The following is a 23,536-nucleotide window of genomic DNA, read 5'->3' as shown; positions in this document are numbered from 1 at the left end:
CACAGACTATATTCCTTAACTGTGCACTGAGGTTTGTTTATGAGCTGTGTTTCTGTAGAGATCACTCTAAAGCAACACTCTCCATCTCTTCTAAATATGTGTGTTTCTAACCTGGCCACTTTAGTATGTGTCCCAATGATATCGCTCTCCAGATCCAGAAGGTGTTGGTGGTTGCGGAGCCCCGTCAGCCTCTTCAGCCTCAGCAGGGCCACACAGAACTGGGCTCCCATCTCTTCTAGCTCTCTGGTGCCAATCTGAAGACCCTGGAGAGAGCATGGGCAAGGGCATGAAAGAGAAATAAAAAGGGTTTAGCAGAAGAAACTGTCACACATAAAAATGTTCATGACAGCTCAACTTGTATCACAAATACATGTATGAGAGCTCTTCCAATATACAGATATATTCAAAAAAAAAAAAAAAAATTTCAAAAGGCCAACATAAACTTTAAAATGGCTGCTGTGGTTTTTTTTATAGCTGCTCTGGAGCCTGGGGATGGAGCTGCTGTCCATCTTCAAACGCCCCAATTCTCAATGCTGGAAAGCACTTACTGACGAAACATTTCATGTAGGAAGAGGATAATGTATTTCATTTGCAGGAAGCACATATTCAAACACATATGCAATCTCATATGCAACCCTGACAATGTCTCCACAGAACTGTTCAATCATGAAAGTAAATGAACACTTGTGCAAAGACTCTCATACACAGCCGACCCTGACCCCGACCCAATCAAAAAAAAACTTTCATGTTCCTTTTTCCCCTGAGCAGAGCTAGGAACATCTAAGCTTGGCCTGGCCGCCGTGATATGCAGCCACAATTCAGTAGACATTAGTTCCTGCACATATGGACAAATACTTTTCCACAAATCAGTGGGGGAGCTGTTCAGTGCCAAAATGGCATCACAAGACTGCCTCTGGATTTGTTAGATGTTGATATTGGCAGAATTTAGGAGAAAGGAAATCAGATGGGGTGAAATGACAGAGAGAGAAGAAGAAAGGGGGGTAATGGGGTCAATAGAGAGGATGGGAAAGACAGAGGCAAAGCAAAAGGAGAGAGATGAAAGGACTGCTGTGCCACCTGGTGGACATTTGGAGGTCTATGGGGGCACCTCCCTCTCACTTACAGGGGGGTGGACACAATAAAAACATAATATAATGAAATCAGACACATCAAGCAATAAGTGAATGCATCATTTGTGAAGCGTAGTGCATAATGTGACTTGTTTGTTGAGATTCTGACAGGAAATAGATTTCTTCTGTTCGAATTTTGGCCCTTTTCTTCGACCCAATTACCTATAACACAAATTATGGCTTATAAGACGTGAACGATAAACACTGTCTTGACTCAATCTCAACAAAAGAACTAACATTAGAAGCTCCACAAAAGGTAGCATTTGATTGCAGGGCATGTTTTTTTTGTTTCTCCACACCCTGTAAAAACACACACCTTATATTTGCCCTGGTCACAGCCACAGAGTGTGCTCTCCATTGTATAGCTGCGTTGTACTCCGATCTCTCTCCAAACAACCACGCGGGCGGTAGACTCTTTGGAGCGCTCCACAACAAAACTGCAGCTGCCCATGCTGAAGGCTGGGGCAATCTGGGAGAGGATCTTAGGAAGCGCCTGAAAAACAAGGAAAATGTTTAGGATGTCTGAGGGTGTGCGTGCAGTGCATCGGGAGTGGGGGGGTGGACGACAAAGAACATTTTGTAGTAGGGACAAATAATTGTGTCCAACAAAGACTCACTTATGTATAGAGCAGTTGCTTGGTAAAGCTGCGGTATTGACTGCTGTAATCCAAACTGTTTGCTGAGGGCTTGTAGCCCGAAGCTACGTGTCCACTAGGATACTCTGTATTTCACTGGCCTCTTTATTAGCATTCCTCTCAGAGAAAACTTTTTTTTTTTTTTCATTCCCAAATGCAGAGAGAAACAACACACTGATCTTCACCTGACAAGCTCGACTGATGAATGGAGATAAAAAGGTTTTTCTACCACTGTTAAGTAAAATTCAAGGTGAATTATTGAAATTAAAGTCAAACATATATGAGCATGTTTTTCAAATAATCTGTTATTAGGCGAGGAGCAGGAATTGAATTTCAATGCGTATACTGGATACACGCGTACTGATATAACCTGCAATCTCTTGACTGAGGCTTTCCGCCTGAGTATAATTTAATAAAGGTGATCTCATTGAATTCAATGCAATTAATATTCACTGATGTGAGAATAGTAATTTAAAACATAGGAGAAGACAGAGAGTAGTAAGGAGGAGAGTCTGTTCATTTACTTATGTGTGTGTTACAGGCACAGTTTGTGTGTGTGTGCTCACCCTGTATCCAAGGTCCTCCTGTAGGTCACTGGATGTAGCACTGATACTAGACTGCCAGACTGTCTCCTTCACGCTGCAGCCGTACATGAACACATTCTTCTTTCTGGAATGACCGTGGTAGTCGCAAAACACCTGTGTATTCGCACACAAAACACAGACACACACACACACACACACACACACACACACACACACACAATTACGTACATAGAAAGTAAGTAGAGGGAGAAAGGAAAGCGTTTATGATGTATTCTGAAAATTTGCCCTCTCTCCTTTTCCAAACTGGTTTACTGAAGCAGTAAATATAATCAATAAAAATAATATGCTAAAATAATAAATACATAAAACACAATCAGGAGACACTTATCAGGAACAGTTAAAGTGGCTCCAATCAGTTTGTTCGTGCCATCATCAATTAAAACTAAAATTGTTGAATTTAATATTTAATTGCTGTAATAAATGACACAGTGTCGTGATGACTGTCTGATAGACTCGTGTCAGCGGAAGTATTCCTCAAAAGACATTTTCTGTGTGAACTTTAGGTCTGTTTGCAGAGGAAGAATTGCTGCCTCACTCTGCTTTGTGCCTTTAAGCTGTCACCCTTTTGCACAGTAAACAAATCTTCCACAAAAGGAATATCCCATTATATTAACTTGCTGACACAGTGTAGTACAGAGGCCAGCAGAGGCCGTTGTTTATTGTAACTGCGTTAATGTGTTAAATCTAATGTAGTGATTTATTGACGTGAAATTTAGTGGACTGTGGTGAACATGCAGTCAAATATAATGTGCAGCTGAAAAGGCAAAAATGGAGCCAGCATTAACAAGAAGTTAGGAAAAGATTCTATAGATTTTCTAAATGATGAAGCGTAAGTTATTGATGTCCAGTTAATTAGAGGTCATACCAGTGGTGCCCTTTGTATGTGTGCAAGGTACTGCAGCAGGCTCTTAGTGTGGAAGATGGTGGGGTGGAGCTCAGGATTGGGGTTCTGCCACTGGCGATTCAAATCCTCTCCACTCAGAGAACAACGATGACTACAGCAGAAAGGAGGAGGCGGAGGAGGGGAAGGATACAGAGAAGAGGAGAACAGAGCTAGAGAATCAAGAGTGTGTTTTAATACATGTAAAGCTGTGACCATCGTGCAGGCCCACGTTTAGCTGATGTGTGGTCGAAAGCTGTGAATGTGTGTGTTTTCATTTCTGCCCATCTCTCGACTCTTTTTACTCACCTTCCATTTATAACTCCATCAGGGTTGAGCATGGGGACTATCTTGAAGATGTAGGCCTCTCTAAGGCTGGCTGCCAGTGGACTGGTGCCCATCAGAAACTCCAGTGTGCCCTTCATTACCCAGCTGGCGTTGGTCTCCCCTGGGTGCACTCTGGCCGACAGGAAGATCAATGGACGATTCCCTAAAGAGGGAGAGTACAGTGCCAACGCAAATACAAGAAAAAAAAAGATTCTTCAATTTAAAGTTTTTCACAGATGAGAAACAGCATCAGTGAACTACAGAGAACTGTAAACCTATTTGGGAAGAACTGGCATGTCCTGATCCCCCAGGGTTGTTTTCATGTTGTACTATTCTCCTTAATGTTCTTGTGAATATAAGCGAAGAAGACTGTGGATGCAGTTGAAAGCTCTGAAAAGACTATATTAACCTTTAATCTTAAGATTATTTTGTTACATTTAGAGTTACCAAAGGTCAAGAATGAACTTCCAAGATCAAAACAACAGATTAGATTTGTCAGAAAGTCTGTTTGTCTAAGATGACAACACACCCGGCTGAAAGCTGCCAGCTGTTTTTAAAAACACATTTTGACACCTACGTGAGTTTTCATAACAATGTGATCATGATTTTGTTGCACAGTCACCAATTCTTCAGGACAACTGAAAGTTTTCTGGGACATTTAAGCCAATTTTGTATAATTTTCATCATTTTGCACTTAGTTCCAGTACTGATTTAAAGGGAGTCCTCGGTATATAACAAACAAAACATATCAAGCAGTAATAGTATACAGTCTGTCAATCAGTTGTACTATTGTTCAGATTTTAGTTTAAATTTAAAAGCCTGAGGATTAGTTTGTTCCCTTGTAGACATGTCCAGCTGATTCCAGATGGTGGCACTATGATTGGAGAAGCTTAATCAATATTTTTTCCATTTTTTCAAGATGTATGAGAACCCCACAGATGAGATTGTTCTGTGCCAGTATGAGCAAAAAAGATATATGCAGACAGACATTAAGGTATACTTACTAAACTGACAGATATGATCATTGGAGTTGGACTCTGGCATGGCGGTGATGGTGAGAAGGGGGCAGCTGTTTCCCCCCAGGGTTTCACACAAAACGTCCTGTCTCAGGTAGATCTGAGGGGTCCTCAGAGCCTCCAGCTTAGACAGGTGCATCTAAGGGGACAATAACAATGACTTCCATTTGAGCCCCATTCCTCTTGAGTTGTCAATACATTATTGTTGTATTGTTATACTGGCTGCTTACTAGGTCACTTGTGACTGAGTAATTCAGACATTGGCCTTTCCTATTGTTGCCTGTATTATAAACAATTTCTGCATAGTCACTCGAGATAAAGGGAGACAAAATGTAATTAGAATAATATAACGATTGACTTTATGAGTGTATAAAAGTTTGAGAGCACAGTAGATATCAGAGCTCATATAGATTACAAAACAGTGGAGTTAATCAAGAGGCAGGTGTCTCTGGGGTCACACTGGGGGTGTGGGAGGTGTAGCAATAGGAGAATAGAGTAATTATTACTGCAGGAACGCATGCAAATGTACAGGATGAAGTACTGCAGCACCAAAACAACAGTTAAACATTCTGTTTAAGAGCATAATAAAAATATTATTACTACATAGTGGGTATCATGAGAATTTATAGGACAGAACAAAAGCACAACAACTAGACAACATGGTCAAGAGAGTGGATAAAATCTAGAAACATGTACATTACTAAATGCTAATATTGTCTAGAGCAGTGGTTCTCAAATTTTTTCCACATCAAGGACCCCTAAACTGACACAAATTAGTCCTGCATCTGAAAAGATGCAAAATTGTTTTCATTCATTCTGTCACTGTGTCACTTATGGATGGAATTATAGTAAAAATAAATTGTTCCTCGTTTTGCTGGGGACCGCTGGAACCCCACTATGAGAACCACTGATCTAAACGACAACAACCCGTGATAATGTAATACTACCTTAAGAGAAGAGTATGTATATGGGTAGTGGTAGGCAAAGTAGCAGACATCATCCTTATGGCTGAAGTTTGTACTGAAGGTCAGTGTATAATAGGACTTCCCTTTCTGACCACCAGCTGCAATGGAGCTCCTGGCAAAATGGTTCCTGTGAGGAAGGACGAACACTTCATGAGAACATGCTTTTTTTTTTTTTTTTTTAAACTTTTGGTGTTGTTATGTGTCACCCTTTCTCCCATAAAGAATGCTTTTAAAAAAATCGAACAGTGCTAAGTACATTAATGTGATCTCAAAACCACTTCACTTCGGTGGAGCAATCTGTAAAGTACTTTGTAGAGAGTACTTGTCTTATATGTCTTTTACATTTAAACTCCTTCAACTGTAGCTGTAACACACATTCAAATTGTTAATCATGCTTTTCACATTAATATATCCCCCAGGTGCGGTGCAATCTGAGAACTGGTGAGTCTACTTACTTGTAGTAACAGATGTCTGTTCCTGTTCTGACCCAGCGAGGCCTGCCACTGATCGCTTCCTGCACAGAGTACATCAGCACCTGCATGCCTGCACATAGACACACACACACACGCACACGCACACACACACACGCACGCACACACACACACACACACACACACACACACACACACACAAACATACACAAACACACACACAAATGCTAAGAATGTTTGAGACTTTGTCTAATTTAATGTAATAGTTACAAAAAATACAAATTTTCTGTAGCTCAGACAGAGAATGAAAAACTGTGGGTCTTTCTTTTGGTTTTCATCTGATGTTCTGTAATCTCACCGTAGTTGAACTGGCTGTTGGACTTCTCACAGTTGATGATGTTGAAACGATAGGACGTTCCCACACGCATGCCGCTCACTTCAAAGTAGAACCACTGGTGGTAGTGATTACTGTTAATGTCCGAGTTCAGCACGAGGTCATACTCATATCTGGAAAAATACCACAATACCACAACTTTTTATCTTATTTCTAATTTAGGTAAGAGGTTGGTTAAATCTTGCAAGACTACTTCACTACAGCCTTAACTGTTGATACAATTAAAGCTGTTTTATTACAACTCTACATCTAATTTTGGAGCATCTATTAATTCCAGTGCAACTGATGTGACAATAAATGCTTACTTTCTAACTTGAACTGCCTTTCTGAGGTTGCCAGACTCGAACTGAGAGTTGAACTTCAGTGATTCGCCATCATCTTCAATTACAGGACAACTGAAACGCAACACAAAATACAATATTTAGGAGGGACAAATAAGTCATTGCCATTTATGTAAATGCTGAATAATATGAATGATGAGTTGAGCTAATCTGCTTTGTGAATGTCACAGCTTTCAACATTTTCAGAAAAAGGACAAACTATAGTTTTGGTCATTGGGGTAGCACTTTAACAAAAATGCTGAATCACCAGTGAGGGCTTCTTCCTGATAAATGCAATGCTTTACATTAGTAGATCTGATCAGAAGGACTCACCTGGGAATGTCCAGATCATAAACTACTTTATCCAAGATGTCGTTAGGGTGAATCAGCCTCTCAATATCCTGGAATATCTTAGACCTGCGAGGTTAGAAGTGCAGGACAAGCTAATGGTTAACACAAAGGATGGAAAAGATGGTCGACAAATGGAAGTTTTTCCTCCCACACTGTAGATCACATTCTGTGGCCAAGGCTCACCGACTGCATAGTGACTTTTGATTGTCTTGCAGCACCTCAGAATGAGACCACATGATAGCAATTTGTAAATTTATGCAAATAATGCCTGACAATTCTAAAACCTACTTATTAAAAAGGTCTGTCTGGAGCCCTGAAAGTCAAGTTTTAAATAGTGCAGCTAAAAAATCTTGTACAGCTTCAAACTATTCCAAATACAAAATATTTTCACTAAATCTGGTTATATATATATATATTTTCTGGCATGGAAAAAATGGTAATACATTGTAGTTTATTCCCTTTTTCAGTTTTATTCTCTTCCTTTTAAAGGTTCTATATATAAGAATTGTGAAGCAATTTACATGTATTAATTGTTTTTCATTGCCAGTGAGTGAACGGGTAACATAACTTAAAAAATGACACCTTCCCCGACTTTCTCAGTTGCCTATGTCAGCCTGTGGAATAATTTCTATGTGAGGGACTCTGGACTTTTTGTTCATGAAAATCCAAAGGATGTGAAGTTTTTGCATGCTCCCGAGTGCCTTGCCTCTCTCCCGCTAATGTCAACAAACGACTGGCAACCACAACAAAAACTGTGTTAACTTATCCGACTAGAAACACCCTGCAGATATTGGCTCTCCAGCTCTGTTACCCACCAGGTTGGATGGTGGCTAGCCGCCTAACCATGCCAGCTACAGTACCTTGTTTTTTGGGAAGTTGAGATGGCTCGCTGCCTCCGTCGACCACCACACATTTCACAACAAAATGGCAGCGTGTTGCTCCCTGGGCCACAGCATGCTGAGCCTACCAGTGCTTAGTAAACACAGTTGGTGGTTTGTGGGTCAGGTCTGAGTGGTTGATTAACGCATATTTTTGCAGGTTGGGTGGTGCGGATTGGCTCTCATAATGCGTCGGGTGGGTGCGGGTATTAAAAAACCCTGACCGCATCACTACTGGCCAGTGGCCACAGCACAGCAGGAGCCTCTGTGTGAGTGTTGGTGTGTGAGCCAGTGTGTGCACGTACAGCAGGGGGGAGGGACTGACTGGTACATTTTTACTCAGAAAAATCATGTTACCATGTGCATCCCTAATAATAATAATAATTATGATTCTTATATATAGAACCTTTAAATGCATGATTGCTGATTTACAGCTAACATTACTATAATCTGTATATCTTTTTCAATTTGCACACTTTAAATGACTTTTGCTAAGAATGTCTCACCTCTGTACACCATAAACTCTCTCAAGAAGGTGTTCTCTAAATGTTGGGGCCACATGGCCAAAGTAATCTGGGTAAGCCACTTCAGCATACTGGGGTACAGAATGTGTTCCCTTCACCATCTCCACGTAAAGGTCAGGGTCATGCAGCGGGAGGAGCAGGGCCGTGTCTGGTACCTCCAAAACTGCTCCTTCCCCTCCCTCATCCTCAGGACCCTCCGAACCACAATCTGAACCCCAGGTACTGCTGCCTCCTCCTCCTCCCACACGACGGTTAGCGATACCTCCCAAAAGCAGAGGAGACTGTATGTGTCTTGTAGCATTGACTGGAGATCCTTCTTGTTTGACTCCTTTTACTTCTTCTGCGTTTAGAGGTCCCTCCCCTTCTAGAGAGACACACTCCAACACATGTGCTAGTTCCTGATCTATCCTCTGCCCTTGGGGAGGAGGCCTGCCGAGGGAGGACAAGGTCGAATGTGTTTCTGGGGAAGGAATGTGGGCCTCCTCTTTTTTGTCTTGGTCCTTGGTGAGGTGGATTGTGTCCAGTTCTAAAGGTGTTAGAGGAGCAGGGGGAGTAGGAGGAGTAGGAGCTGGAGCAGAGGGAGGCGGCTGCGTTTGTTGTCCTTTGGTTGGTTTGCAATCCTCCTGAGAGCTTGGTGTGGGGACATGCTTTGGGGACAGGGCTTGAGCTGTGGGCACTATGATTGGCCGAGTGGATCGAGTTGAGGCTGATGATGAGGAGAAGGATGATGATGAGGATGTGGTGGAGGCACTCCTGGAGCATTCAAAGTTATACCCCTGTAAGAATCAGATACACTGATGTAAGATACGTTGATAGTTTTTCTTTTACATGTGGTCGTGTTGTAGACAATGTCTGTTTCATACTTATTTATTCTTACACACTGACACACAAGAATACTGATTGTGAGCCAAAAAGATTTTATCAGTACACATTATATGTTACAACTATACCAACAAAGCTGACGCTTTTCTCCTAGTAAACTAATACTTTGAAAAGACCAAACTGCCTTATGCTGATAATGAACCAATAGGCTGTAGTCAGCTTGAATTCATATTGGTTTAAATGGATGTTTTGGTACATTTTTCAACAGAAAAATCATGTTACCATGTGCTCAAAATGCTGACCTGGAAGTCTTCAGATAGCTCCAAGAAGAATCGCTCATAGACCCTCAACTCCTCAAAAGGACGGCTGGGGCTCTTTTTGGGATGCAGCTTGTTTAAGTCTGTCTCTATGTCATCATTCTGATGGAAAGGACACAAAGGAGCAAACACATTTGTTTAAATGCAAACTTCAGACAGTGTGTTCTGTGGTTCTGCTCAAGTCTGCTGGTCTGATGATTTTAAGATGGAGGATAAAAGGAAAAAAGAACTACAGCTAATGAGAAAATTGTAAATCTTGTGTAAAAAAACCCACCAAAACACACTTATTTTGCATGACTTGAAATCAGCATCAGTATTTTGTGTTTATTCTGGGGGGGGATTTTGTAAACCCTGAAAATTTCTTGAGCGGAAAAGTCCCTTTCTTACTCATAATCTGTTCGGACAGAACAGTGTTTTGATTATATCAGTAATGGCCTCGTGTCAGACACTGTTGGCGTGTTTGGCATAGTGTTTGTTTGGCACTAGTTGGTGGTTTGTGGTTGGTGAGTTATGACTGCCCTCTGTTGGAAAGTTAGAGTAGTGCAACTGGACTATATCAATATCAGCTCCAGATAAAATCCTGACACATATAAGTTCAATCATTAAATGACAATCTCTGGAGATTCAATCTTGTATAATGAAAAAGCCCTCAAATATCAATAACAGAAACATAACGGCTGAGGTTTTTCATCAAATGGTCTACTAATGAATTAATGTCCTTTAGCCGATTAGGGACAATTACATTACGTATATATCACAACTCTGAGTTTGATCTTAAATCTATACTCTTCACTGTTTCTGTTTAACACCTACAACAACGTACAGAGAAAAGACACTCAACATTTTAAAGTTTTTTAAGTAAGTTCAACCCATAATGCATTACCGCAGCGCAATGGTCCTTTTCATCCTCTTCATTCTCAGTGTCATTCTCTGTGTCTGCCTCCATCTCCTCGTTATCGTCACTGTCATCCACCACATCATCCACTGGGTACACACACACACACACACACACACACACACACACACACACACACACACACACACACACACACACACACACAACTTATTAGGTGAACTGTCCTTAAAACTGACATACCTTACATTTGGCTTTTTTGTCACCCACAAATGTATTATTTCTGTGTAGAACTGACAGATAACCAGTTTAATAGAACTCAGCTGATTTTGCTCACTGAGTTTCATTTCTGTGCCGGGAACAGAGAAAATGTTAACAAAAAGATGTGAGCAGCCATGATCAAGAGATGAGTGAGAGATTTAGAGGACAGAAGAAATGTTGAGTATATTTCTTCAAATACACTGAGCTGGTGATCTCACCGACAAGTTGATGTAACAGCAGTAGCTTACAACGTTTCGCTGTTGTGCACGGCTAGGTTCACTGACACCACTGATATTTTTTGGAAATAATATACACAGATTCAGCAATAGGACATTGTGCTGAGGCTGAGGCAGTTACTGGCCAATTATAGCTGTCAAAAAATTATATGCTATATATCACTATGATTTGCTATGATTTTGCACTCCGAAAAAACACAAAGGGGGGAAAATCAATAAAATAAAATATGTGGACACCTACACCATCAAGCAGGATCCCCTGAGCATAGTGCTACATGAACAAGATTTTGATTGGACATTTTTTAGTTTCAGATACGATTCAGTGAGGACAAAAGGTGTTATTTCACCAGACTGCCTGTGGACACAATGTAGGAAGCAAATTAGTCGAGTACAGTGCAAGTACACAAGTCTACTAGTGAGCAAGCAAGCACTACATGATGTACACTACACATCGTCAATCCAATGATGTGTTAGTTTAGTGACAGTAGAGTATGAGAGCGAGGCGAATGAGAAAGCAGTACGGAGTGAGTCTATGTATTCTGAGCATGGAGTCGTGTCTTACGTACGTCTTACCCTTCTTTAAGGGCTTGTTGCAGAGCTGATGACTTGGTCTTCCTGTAAGGCACATTGTGTGTAGCAGTGTCAAAAGCATCGCCATTAACAATTTAGTCCGTCCAGCGATTATAAGCACTACTTGTGTGTGTCTGTGTGTGTGTGTATGCAGGATTGGATTTGTATGTTTGTGTCTGTCTACGCTGTGTAATAATCGATGAAGGACGTGCACATACACAGTGATCAGCTGAGGCACACTCTAGTGATGTGTGTGTGTGTGTGTGTGTGTGTTTCTGTGTATATGTCTGTGTTCTCACCCCCAGGAGGCTGGCTATACAGTTGTGCCACAGGCCCTACAGCAGGAACATGTGGCAGCTGGTAATGGAAGGCTGATTTGATGGTGGGCAGAGGCAGACGGTTCTTAGGAAAACACTTCCTCATGATTAGACTTGAAGTGTTGACCAGAGGATCCAGAGTTCGCACAGGGAGGCACTCCTATGGAGAAAAAAAAAAAAAAAAAACACAAGTGGAAAGTAGAGTGCAGGCGAGATTGTGTTTGTGCCTGTGTGCTTTAATTGCTTATCATGTGCATGTAACATTCTCACTCACGGTGGATGAGTTGTAGAGGATCCTCATGCCATCAGCCTCTACGAATGCTTTCCTGCCGAGCTTGATGTTGGTGATGTTCCTGAGGCAGACCAGCAGCCCTTTGCGAATTAGCATGTGGCGATGCCGCGTGTCATTGCGATGCCAATCCAGGTACAGTGCTAATAAGATGGGCACATGGCCGCCATCCACTGCACGGCGAGCGTTAGTTTCTGCATGTGGGAGTGGAAGAAGGAGCAGAGAAAGCAATGAGAAAGAGCATCTTACACCTGTAGCCTTGAATGAGGAGAAGCATGGGAGAGGTAAAAAAGGAAAGCAAAGTATAGCAAGGGGGATGTTGGGGGTCAGGTAATTTGAAATCCATGTTGAATGATCAATTACTGTCTTTTCTTCCAAGGCAGAACAGAAAATCAGTCAGACAGACAAGGGGTTAATAATGATGGAGGTGAGATGAGGCAGAAAGGAGCTTTCCTGCATGGACGATCACTATGCTACACTACATAAGAGTCAAAAGTCAATGCTACAAAGCAAATTACTCACTGGATTTGAGCAATGCTCCCAGTGCGTCCAGAGCTACCCTGTTGATTTAGACACAAGGCAAATGGGTTACATGGTCTGCTGAACAAACGTCAATGACAGATGTTAAAAAAAAACTCTGTCAGAAAGAGATCAAGGAGATATAGCTTGTAGATGTCACTAGTTTGTTATTACACAACATTCATGCTGACCCATTAACGGAGTCAACTGCTTACTTGAGTAGGCTGGTGTTCTTCTTGCTGTACGGCGCAACAATCTTGAGCATAAGTTCCACCACTCCATTCTTGCCCATTGAAATAGCATTCACCGCTTTACAGACAAATAAATGAGGAGATATCAGGCAAAAGTAAAAAAATAAACATCCAATATCACCTACTGGGTAACAACACCAGTATATATTTACAGGATTTTTACCAATTTGCTGTCTGCAGTACCATTAACATAGTATTTTTGGATAATGACCTGCTTGAACTCAAAGAGAGAAAGGTGACATTTTGAGAAGTATAGAGTATTTCAAAGTTTAAAATGACTTACAGTTGGCAGAGTAAACCCTGAGAACCTGCAGACAGGGCAGAAGCAGCTTGGCATTTTGTAGGTTCTGTTTTACTAAGTTGACTGTGACGTTCAGAGCCCCGCTCAGACGTGCCTTCACTCCAAACTTTCTGTCTGAAAACACAGAGGCTCAAAAGGTCAGTATGATTTCCAACCTTTTTTTTTGCAAAACATTAAATAACAATGCAGTTTTATCAACATAGACCTGAATTAATCTGGTATTCTGAACATATAACATAGCAAAACAATTAGAAAAGACATGAAAGCAAACATACATACAGACATTAAATCTACCTTTTGGGCCAACTTTGGCCAGCAGTGAATGAAGCTGCAGCATGAGTTCCTCACTGGGAGGCAAATCTTTACTGGCAGTGATCAGAATCTGGAATAATATTCCCGTTCCTCCTTTGGACACAAATACTCCCACCCTTCGACCTCTGCCTAACACAGAAAACAACCAATAAAAAAAACATTAGATGTGAGAAAACATAGATGAAATGGGGTCAGAATAACTGGGTCAGTAGAAAGTATTGGCTGAAGGCAGGTAGCCAGGAATTTGCAATGGAAATTAGAGAAAACACAAACAGTAACATATTACATTATCAGTCCCACCTGAAGTTATTATTTATTTCACATCACTATTAACTAGAATTGCAAATTGAGTCACACAAGCCATTAGAATATGTTTACCACTCCTCTACAGTGATTAAATTAGCAAATGACAAGTGCCCACCAGGTGATTATCCAGCAAAGGAGTAAATATTGCAATCAGCTCTCAAAATCAGGATATGACATTCTACTCACCCACAGTCATCAGTTCACTGAGAATGCACAGGATGTTCAGGGTCGTCTGGACATCCCGGGTATTCTGTCAAAGTCACACACAATACAATAAACAATATACATTGTTAGTTACAAAAGTGTGTGCAGTTGCCTCACAATCAAACACACTGATCAATCTGACATCAGTAGCAGCTGTTCATACAAATGCTTTTTTTTTATATCTTTGCATGCCATGTGAAACAAAGAGCTTATTCTGGCAAAGCTCACAACATGGATGTCTATATGATCAAGAAGACGCCTCAAAGGGAAGGAAGTACATCTTCTAAAGAACTGACTGTTTCATATTTTGTGCAAATTATCCTAAAAATACAAAGTAGATACAAAATCCTAATAATTACAGCACATGCATGCAATGATTTGAGTGCCTTTTTGCCCTCAGATGAGCCTCCTGGGCTGCATGTCCTCTTAGGCTGTTCACTGCCCTCAAAAAGCTCCACCTGGAGTTTGACTGACTCCAGATGAGTTAGGAAAAATACTGTGTGGGTTTTAAGCGTTGCTATGTACAGATCTGCACCACCATGGAAAGTTGTGTTGATGAGTGGGCTCACCTCCAGTGAAGCCAGGATAACCTCCATGCCACTGGAGCCTTTGGACATCACCTCCTTTCCACTCTTCTCTGTAACACATGAGGTAAAAGCATCAGAAATGTGAAGATAAACATGCATCTGTGCAGAACTTCTCACACAAGCGTAGTGAGGTCTGTTCTTGGTACTGCAAGTTGTCCTGCACTGTCCACTGTGCATGGCTGTCTGTATCTATTGCATCAGAGGAACACATTGTTACATTGTGTCAAACGTTAGTTTCTGCACATATGAGCTTTGCCATTCTCCTCTTGCAAACTGTCCTTGTCAACAACATGTGAAGTAAAAAGATTTCTCTACAACCTATTCTGCCTGTTTTAGCTTCCTTTCAACACTTCCGCACTTCTTTAAACCATACCCTTTGTTTGCCCTGTAATTTAGGAGCTGACAGATTCCTGTCCTCTTTGAAGAGGTGTCAGTGAGTGGTCCTGTCCTGTACTTTCATGAAGCAAATGCAACCACAAACACAAACACAGGATGGGAACAGACACTGAATTCCTTCAACCTTTTCAAAAATGTCCTCTTGAGACCAACAGCAAAGTTTATAGATAAGAGGACAAAAAATATTTTCTAAAAAAATAAACAAAATCTAGAAAGGCCAGATAGAAATACAAACACACTGTCAGATATTTTCCATGGCAAGAAACTCCTGCAATGTGCTCAGTTCATATCAAATAACCTAGCTGGAAAGTTGCATCACTTGAAGTTGATCTTACACACGTATAGGTTTTGAGTGTCTGGCGTTACTGATTAGGGGCACACTTTGACGGTGCAGGTGCAGGTGAATATGGAAGTGAAAAGTTTCAAGTATTGAGCCTTCACGATTTCTGAACTTTCACCGTAAAAGCATGCGAAAGTTCAATTATAGACCAGAAACACAACTGATGTGAGTACACACGCCCACATTTTCCACAAACACACTCGCACAACTATGTGCATGGGTGTGTGAACACATACACACATGTCAGAGACTTGGAGAGCAGTAAACCTGTAACACATTTCTGCCATGCCAGACTTTTTAAAGCTCTTCAAAACAGAATGGCATTTCAACACTAATCATCAAAAACAAAACAAGGAGAGGATACCCAAAGAAGCATTACTGAAAAATATTTAATAATAATGATAAGTAATGATTATTTGCTGCAATTCTAACCATTTTCATATTGGGCATTTAGAGTGTGCATGAATAGTGCTTAAAAAATTACAGCTTAATTCAGAGTGACAAAAAAGTAGAAATCACCATTCAAAAGTAAAGAAGATCTGCACAATAACCATTAGATTGTAATAACTGTAGTGATAATTTAACTCATTACCCATCACTTATTACTTTTCTTGTGATTGCAGCTATTAGTCAACTAAGGCTGATTGCTAAAAAGGGCTGCACATAAATAACAGAGCTGTAGCATAGAGCTGTTCTAATTTCCACTCCCAGTCCTCACCTGACCCGAGGAAAATAAAATATCTGAAGTATTTGAAAACAAAAAGTGCCCCTTGAATTTGCATGGATTTTCACAAAAGCATTACATTATCTCTATTTTCGACAAGTTAAATATAGCCTACCTCAAGCTATTCTTGTATCTTTCATCATTTTGAATCCTACCTGGTGAGTCCGGGTAGACCACAGATTGAGAGTATTTCCTGGTGTAGCGGTGCTCCATTTCATAGGTAAATAACTCAAAGTTTATCAGAGCCTTTTTTCCCAAATTCCCAACTTCTTTGCCTTTGGAGACCCAAAACTGTGCAATGATTGTCTGCAGTGTGAATCTAAACGTTTGACTGTTTGATAATCTACATGAAACCAAAAGGCAAATCACTCTCAAATATTTCACTGGTATTCCTCTGTCCTTCTGAGACTAGTTCATCTACTCCATCTTCCAGCTCCAAAACACTGAGCTATGAGGGCAGGAATCTATGAACCTAGTAATCAGCACCTCCCCTAGCACGCCACCAGAAACTAAACCACCAAACTGATAACTGTATACCTCTCATGCCTGCTCTGCTCTTTCTCTTGCCTCTCCCTTTCTCCTACACAGCACTGGGTGGAAAAACTAGAGCTGCCATACTCCAAAATGAAAACTGACACTGAATTTCTGATAGCACATGAGAGTGAAAAAAAGAGAAACGCTGCCTCTAAAACTGAACTGATTCTCCACTAAACTAAACCAAAACACAATTCTTTTGTATCTTTTCTTTTATCTTTTCATCAGATGTAGATCCACCCACAACTCGTGACTTTCCTTTCTTTCCATCATCCTTGTTCTTTCTCTTGATATCCCTCGACTGCCCACTAACCTCCAAAGACTCTGAACATGAGACAGTACAGCAAAGCCCCTCCTGGGGTGTAAAATTACTGCGAAGGGTCATAGACCCCCCGCTTCAGCCTAAACGTCAAACTCATACACATCTCAAGTTGAGGCTGCAGACAGAGTGTGACATACAGCCGAGCAGCTGATGAGAGAGGAACAGCTGATATATCATGATTGAAAGGGTCACAGACAGAAGCCTTTCCACTGTGCCCATCAGTCATGATGGATTAACCGCTAGTCTCCTTTGAAGGGGGAGGAAGGAATGGATTGTAGGAAGAGGAATGACGAAATTCAGGAAAAGTGAGAGGGAAGCAATTCAAAGCACAATGTTTAGGATGCCTCTAGGCTCAAAATACAACGTAATTATTCAACAGAATTCTTCATTCACACTGTAGCTTCCACTACAGATTGACTCAAGTGATTATAAGTGCCCTTTAAAAAAATCCACACTGAAAATGCTTTAGTGCCACTACCTTGAGTCTAAGTTAATCTATGAGCGACAACTATAAGTATGGAGTTTGTGGTTTAACATCCTCATGGGGAAACATACAGTTCTTGTAGCAAACATTTTTCATCATTTTTCCTGAGTTCCAGCAGTTATTCTTCCTTTGAGTAAAAAATAACTACTCAATGGACTTTGATTAATGAGTAAGTCTGTAACTAACAATTACTTTCATTACTGATTATTCTGTCAATTATTTGATTATTCTTTCCATTAACCCTTCCAGTTCCAGCCTAACGTCCACATGTGTCTCACAATCTGTCAACATATCAATAGTTATGATCCTTATGAGCAAAATTAGCTATCATACTTGGTTGTGATTCCTCCCGTATTGTTATTGGATCCAAGCAACAAATATGCATAACAGTTTGGTTGTGTCCCATTCTCATTAATGGGGGCTTTAAAGAGTTTACTAAACAGTGCCTGTGTTATTTTATTGGTTATAATGCTTTAGTAAGTTATTCACATCATAGGTGTTGAGCCTTGAGCCCTGTGAAGTCAAAGAGATTACTGTAGTGACATGGATTGACTTGAGTAAAAGTTACTCTGAGTAAATGTTTGTTATTGTACTTTTACAGCTATGAGCCTGTTCTGAGCCCATCATTTCTTTTAGTTACACCAACAAGCTTGCATATTTCCCTGATTAGTTGGATTACTGTTCTGCAAATGAGCCATCATATTTGACACTTCAAGAATTCTAAGAATATGCATTTTTATCAAAGAACGTAATGCAGTTTTTGGCCTGAGATTGAAAGGAGTAATTAATCAATGAATAAAATAGTAAAAACGCGAAGTAACAATGTCCCACAGTACAAGGTGACATATTTAAATTGTTTGTTTTGTCTGACCAACAGTACAGAACCCAAAGATTTTCAATGTACAATTATAATAACCTGAGAAAAGCAGCAACCTCACATTTCATAGGTTGGAACCAGAGAAAGTTTTGTATTTTTCCTTGACTATTTACTTAAAAGATTCTCAAAAGTGTTAAAAATTTTCAGTCAGTTGACTAATCAATTAATTGACTAACTGATTTAGCACTAGATGTCACTTGTATCAAAGATTTTTAATCATCCCAGCAGAGAGGCACCCTGTTAACACACTCATGTTTCAGTCTGTTCTACACAGTGATGCGAAACAATGCCTTCTTCTGCTATGAGATCTTCTTGTTCGCTCTCCTTTCAAAAGAGTAATCAGAGAACCAGTTCAGGGGACACTCTGTCAATCCATCCACACGTTGACTACCGGTGCTCTGACCCATCTCTATTTACACAGCAACTGCACTGGACACGTTTTCAGTAAGCCCCTCCAGCAAACTACGATTGCAAATTCTACCAATCTCTACAATATTTGCAGGCTTGCAATTTTGCAAAATTCCTGCAATTTCTGTGCATTAAAAGGTGATACTAGAAGATGCTGACATTCAGTTCAATTCAATTCAGTTTTATTTATATAGTGCCAAATCATAACAAAAGTCATCTCAGAGCAGGTCTAGACCATACTCTTAAATTTACTGAAACCCAACAATTCCCCCGTGAGCAAGCACTTGCAAACAGCAGCAAGGAAAAACTCCCCTTTAACGGGTAGAAACCTCAAGCAGAACCGGGCTCTAGGTGGGCAGCCATCTGCTTTGACCGGTTGGGTTGAGAGAGAAAGAAAGAGGGGGAGGGCATCAATATATCATTATAAATTTAATGTCCATACCTTGTGATGAGAATGAAAGACAATTGCAATGAGTCCATCAATATCCTCTATTTTCTATTGATATTGTGTGCGACCAGGTCGGATTCACAGAGATTTGTTTAAGCCATTACGGCACAAAGTAAGCCTTTCCAAACAAAACTTGCTTTATTAACTCCTCATTTACAGTTAGCAAGGCTCTTCAACCTCTCCTCTCATCATCAAAACAAACTCCAAGCCATTGACTGGAAAAAACAGCAAAACAGGAAGCGGTGGGGTTTATGGGAAATTTGGCCTTATCATGAGAATCAGGCTACCAAAGGGGGGAAAAAAATTGCAACTTTTTTATGCATAAGTTTACGGCTTAATGACATTTTAACAGGCATATTATTAAAAAAAATTCATCTCCCATACTCTTGTCATGAAAGGGGAGATTAGCTACAGAGACCAAAACTGTTTTTTGTACCAGGCTGTAAACATGTTTATTTCTGCTGTAAAGTTGGGGGTTTTAACATGGGAGTCTACGGGGATTGACTCGCTTTTGGAGCCTCAAGTGGCCATTCAAGAAACTGCATATAAATTATAAATTAATATAAATCATATAAAACTTTGCATCACAATTTTTGAGAAAAGCCACTGCAAAATCAAGCATTTTTGATCGCAACAATCACAAAGAAACTCTGCAAAATCCTGGAGGGACTGTTCAGTTTATTAATCAACTCGACCAGACTAGTTTAAGCTTTGCATCAAGACACTTTAAATCAACATGCTGACTATGTGTAGGTTTTTGTGCTGAATGCCAGTTAGCGTGGCCAATAATATAAATCACAAGACCTGAAATGATTATTGCTTTGACCAAACACTGTGATGGAGTATATGGGTGTTGGTCATGCCACATTTATTGGAGATGTGTGGAGGTGAAGTATTAGTGTCTATCTAACTTTCTATTGTATTATATATTGCATATATGATGGCAAAACAAACCAAGAGAGCGTTTTTATCCATAAATCCACCTTATTGTTTTAGAAAATGTATTATAATCCATGAGCATAATGCAGAAATTGTATCACACTTAGTTAAAGATATCACTGCTTTGTCTATGAACAAATAAATTGATTAACTTAGGCTAATGTCTATTGTTGCAGTTTGAAAACAGGAGATTGCAGGTTATTTTGTGTGTGTGTGTGTCGGTGGTTTGCTCTCACCTTGTGTCTGTATGAGATGAAGTATCTTTGCAGTGACCTGTCGTGCCATCTCAGCATCCCTCCCCATGGCCTCTCCATTCATCCTCTCCAGTTGACCCAGGAGCATGAGTACCCTGGAGTTACTGGGGACACTGGCAACACATATACAGACACACATGGTACCTTTAGAGAGAATTTATGTAACAGGATGATTTTAATTCTAAATGAATTCCTGTATAGGTATTTGGACAAAGGATAATAAATAAGGAAGTTGCACATTTAAGTCCATGTGGAGGGAACGGAGATCAGTCTGAGCAACATGATGCATCATTTACAATAAAATGAGTGGATGCTATAACGCATGAGCTACAAAACATGTGCTCTTTGTCTAGGACTATAAGAGAACAATGAGTCAGTGTTATCATACAAGTGTTTCAAAGTAGTTCAGACTGAGAGACAAACATATAGCATGTGCTAAGAAGTCATATTTAGTCAAATGTTTTATTTATAGAAACATCCAACAAAAAAAAAAACAGTCCTCTCTGTAAAAAAGCACACTGTTAAGATGATGGCAGACCATGTTTAAACACAGCTGAAGTTCCCCTTTATGAACTCTGTTCCATTATTCATTACAAAACTGACTGTTAAGGCCGTCTCCTTCTGCTTCACTACTTGTGGGATAGTGACCCATCCTATAAAATTAGCTCAGTGGCGGTCAGCTGGAAACACGAGGTTAGAGGTCAGTTGTTGGTACAGCAACGGCAAACATGGGGGGAAGAGAATGAAAACTCTGTGATTGTACCCAGTGGAGCGGAGTTTCTCCTATGTCCTTATAAAGACACATAAATAAGGAGAGAGGGGAGGCCAAGGAGAGACAGAAAAAGAAAAACGGAAAAATGTAAAGAATGATGAAAAAAGTGATGCAAGTATGAACAAAGTAAAACACTGAGAGAGAGGTACAGCCTAAATAAACACATTGCATCAGTCACATAGATGAACAGAGATTAACTACAGAATGAACAAAGTATAAATATTGACAGTTGATAGGACAAATACACTGAGAGGTTTTTCCAAGTCTATTGGCTCTGCATTTATGACAAGTGTTATTACTTTAGTCATCATGACAAGTACTTAAGGATGTTTTAAGCAAGACGATGTAATTATCTGCACACAGTGCTGTGTTGCAGGAACACGCTCTCTCAACAAGAAGACAAACAGCATGGAGAAACACTAGTGCAAAGGGAGTTAAAAGTTAAAATAGTGCAAGAGCAGAATCCCTTCAAAGAGGGAGGGTGGGACAGAGAGAGAGAGAGAGAGAGAGAGAGAGAGAGACAATTATTGTATATTTGCATTGCAAAATATTGTTAACATGGTTGTTGTTTTTGAACTATAATGTTAACATAATGCTTTATTGTTTGTATGTTAAAACCTGTTTGCCCTGATTGTATTACCTTATACAATGTGCTTTGGCAATACTGTACTTCAATATGGTCATGCCAATAAAGCCTCATTGAATTGAGAGAGAGAGAGAGAGAGAGAGAGAGAGAGAGAGAGAGAGAGAGAGAGAGAGAGAGAGAGAGAGAGAGAGAGACCAGATGGTTGTGACAGAGGACATCCTGCATGTGTCTGTATGCATATGAAATTGCATTTGTTTGCTGCTGAATGGCAAATCAACTCACCCTTTCTCTGTGGCCATTTTGGGTTTGTTCATTTTTACTACATCAACATTTCATGTCGTCTGCAAGAGAGAGAAAATAAAGACAAAAAAAAAAGCACAAGCGTAAACATGCTGTACAATTTTAGAAATGAGTATAATCAACCTTTGCTCTGTGTGCCAAATGAAATCCAAGTGAACTCACTCTGTTTTAGTCTCAGGCTTTAGTCAGCCCTGCAGCTATGCCAAAATCAGATGTCAAGAAATCCAAACTAGCTGTGAATGTGTGGGTCTGCCCATCTGTGTAAGCCAGGGTGTACCCTGCCCAGCAGTGGGTGCTGAGATAGACTGCAGCTACAGATAAATGACTCATATCCACTGTACCAGGACACAACTACAATCAGATACCTCCTGACTGATTTAAAGAAAACAAAGGGGGCTACCCTACATGTTGTAGATCTCAGATGTCTAGAAACAAAAGAGCTGCATACAAGGTAATTTGAACACGAGGTTTAGAAAGGAATACAGCAGCATTCAGCAAGAAAGCGCAGCAAGTGACATAAGCAACAGTTTAATGCATTACATAATTACATGTCTTCCAACAGTTTTAGATTAGGTCAGACAAGTGAATACAGGAGCATTTATGAGCTGAGGTAAAGAGAAATAAAAGCAAAAAGCAACACAGCAGTCATATTTAAAGCTATCAATTCAGTACACAGCTACTAGCACCAGATAAAAAATACAAGTTTGTTTATATAGCATTTTTACAATGATAAAATTTTATAATGAAAGTGATGATATTAAAACGATTTAACCCAAAAATAAAAAATAAAAAAAAACGCTAGAAACAGCACCACACAACAGAAAGATGTTTCCAATTTAAAATAAAGCTTTCAATTAAGCAATTTAAATCTGAGCTTAGCTGCTCAGTAAAGCTTTTCCAAAACCCTGCAGGCTCTCCCTAGACAGGTACAACCAGATGACCGCATCTGAGGAATTTAAGGTAACGCCGTAGATAAGATGTCAGACCACAATGAGCCTTCATTGTGTTAGGAATAATCTATTTGATGTTATCTTCAAAACTGTAAATTGCCAGGGGTCATGTTGTGGAGGCCAGCTTAAACAGGACAGATGGTAAGTTAGCCTGTCTCCTTCCACAAACCACAATCCTAAATCCATTTAAGAAAGACGGCAGCTACAGTCATAACGGGAATTTAGTGAATGCTATTGTTAGCAAAGTAAAAAGCAAGCCAAGACTATTTTATTTGCTAAGTTAGGTAACCTAGCTGAGGCTGGTGCCCGCTGCACCTGCTGGACTAGTCACTCATTAGTTAACGGCCGCCTGTCTGCGACAAGAGCAGGCTAGCTAACGGCTAACAGTGCAGCTAAATAAAGAGTAACTAGGTGACGTTAGCTACAGCAGACGGTCTCTATAATACTTACAAGACAGAGGATTTTGCAAACCTGCATGGAAAGGAGCTGTCGTCCTGTTTAGGGTGGGCCAAATTCTGGGTAAGGGGGTCTGCTACTGTCTGAAACGCCCTGATGATGTTGTGATGAGATCAGCCCCAACTGTCACAAAGCATCGCGAGAA

The 23,536-nt window shown here is 40.3% G+C and overlaps 1 protein-coding gene across 7 annotated transcripts in view; it reads right to left on the bottom strand.

The window, feature by feature from the left end:
• Window positions 1-23,536, bottom strand: part of agtpbp1 (ATP/GTP binding carboxypeptidase 1) — a 29,407-nt gene extending 5,871 nt beyond the window's left edge. For 2 of the 7 annotated variants that reach the window (XM_067611662.1, XM_067611676.1), the window contains exons 1-26: window positions 23,386-23,530; window positions 21,968-22,026; window positions 20,310-20,440; window positions 14,584-14,651; window positions 13,997-14,060; window positions 13,487-13,633; window positions 13,175-13,306; window positions 12,856-12,949; window positions 12,644-12,681; window positions 12,107-12,315; window positions 11,815-11,992; window positions 11,519-11,560; window positions 10,479-10,579; window positions 9,581-9,697; window positions 8,439-9,232; window positions 7,037-7,120; window positions 6,689-6,778; window positions 6,348-6,496; window positions 6,014-6,101; window positions 5,541-5,685; window positions 4,582-4,732; window positions 3,560-3,740; window positions 3,236-3,365; window positions 2,332-2,463; window positions 1,447-1,623; window positions 112-263 (exon numbers count right to left, since the gene is read on the bottom strand). In XM_067611662.1, coding sequence (XP_067467763.1) covers window positions 112-263; window positions 1,447-1,623; window positions 2,332-2,463; window positions 3,236-3,365; window positions 3,560-3,740; window positions 4,582-4,732; window positions 5,541-5,685; window positions 6,014-6,101; window positions 6,348-6,496; window positions 6,689-6,778; window positions 7,037-7,120; window positions 8,439-9,232; window positions 9,581-9,697; window positions 10,479-10,579; window positions 11,519-11,560; window positions 11,815-11,992; window positions 12,107-12,315; window positions 12,644-12,681; window positions 12,856-12,949; window positions 13,175-13,306; window positions 13,487-13,633; window positions 13,997-14,060; window positions 14,584-14,651; window positions 20,310-20,440; window positions 21,968-21,999 — 3,626 coding nt within the window. In that variant the 5' untranslated portion in view covers window positions 22,000-22,026; window positions 23,386-23,530. Of the gene's footprint in view, window positions 1-111; window positions 264-1,446; window positions 1,624-2,331; window positions 2,464-3,235; window positions 3,366-3,559; window positions 3,741-4,581; window positions 4,733-5,540; window positions 5,686-6,013; window positions 6,102-6,347; window positions 6,497-6,688; window positions 6,779-7,036; window positions 7,121-8,438; window positions 9,233-9,580; window positions 9,698-10,478; window positions 10,580-11,518; window positions 11,561-11,814; window positions 11,993-12,106; window positions 12,316-12,643; window positions 12,682-12,855; window positions 12,950-13,174; window positions 13,307-13,486; window positions 13,634-13,996; window positions 14,061-14,583; window positions 14,652-16,216; window positions 16,553-20,309; window positions 20,441-21,967; window positions 22,027-23,385 lie in introns of those variants that run through there. The other 5 variants (XM_067611684.1, XM_067611705.1, XM_067611668.1 and 2 more) reach the window with 4 other exon arrangements.

The sequence above is a fragment of the Thunnus thynnus genome, chromosome 2, assembly GCF_963924715.1.
Source record: "Thunnus thynnus chromosome 2, fThuThy2.1, whole genome shotgun sequence".
NCBI lineage: Eukaryota > Metazoa > Chordata > Actinopteri > Scombriformes > Scombridae > Thunnus > Thunnus thynnus.
The sequence above is the reverse complement of the archived record's forward strand: the minus strand, read 5'-3'. Positions and strand labels throughout refer to the sequence as shown.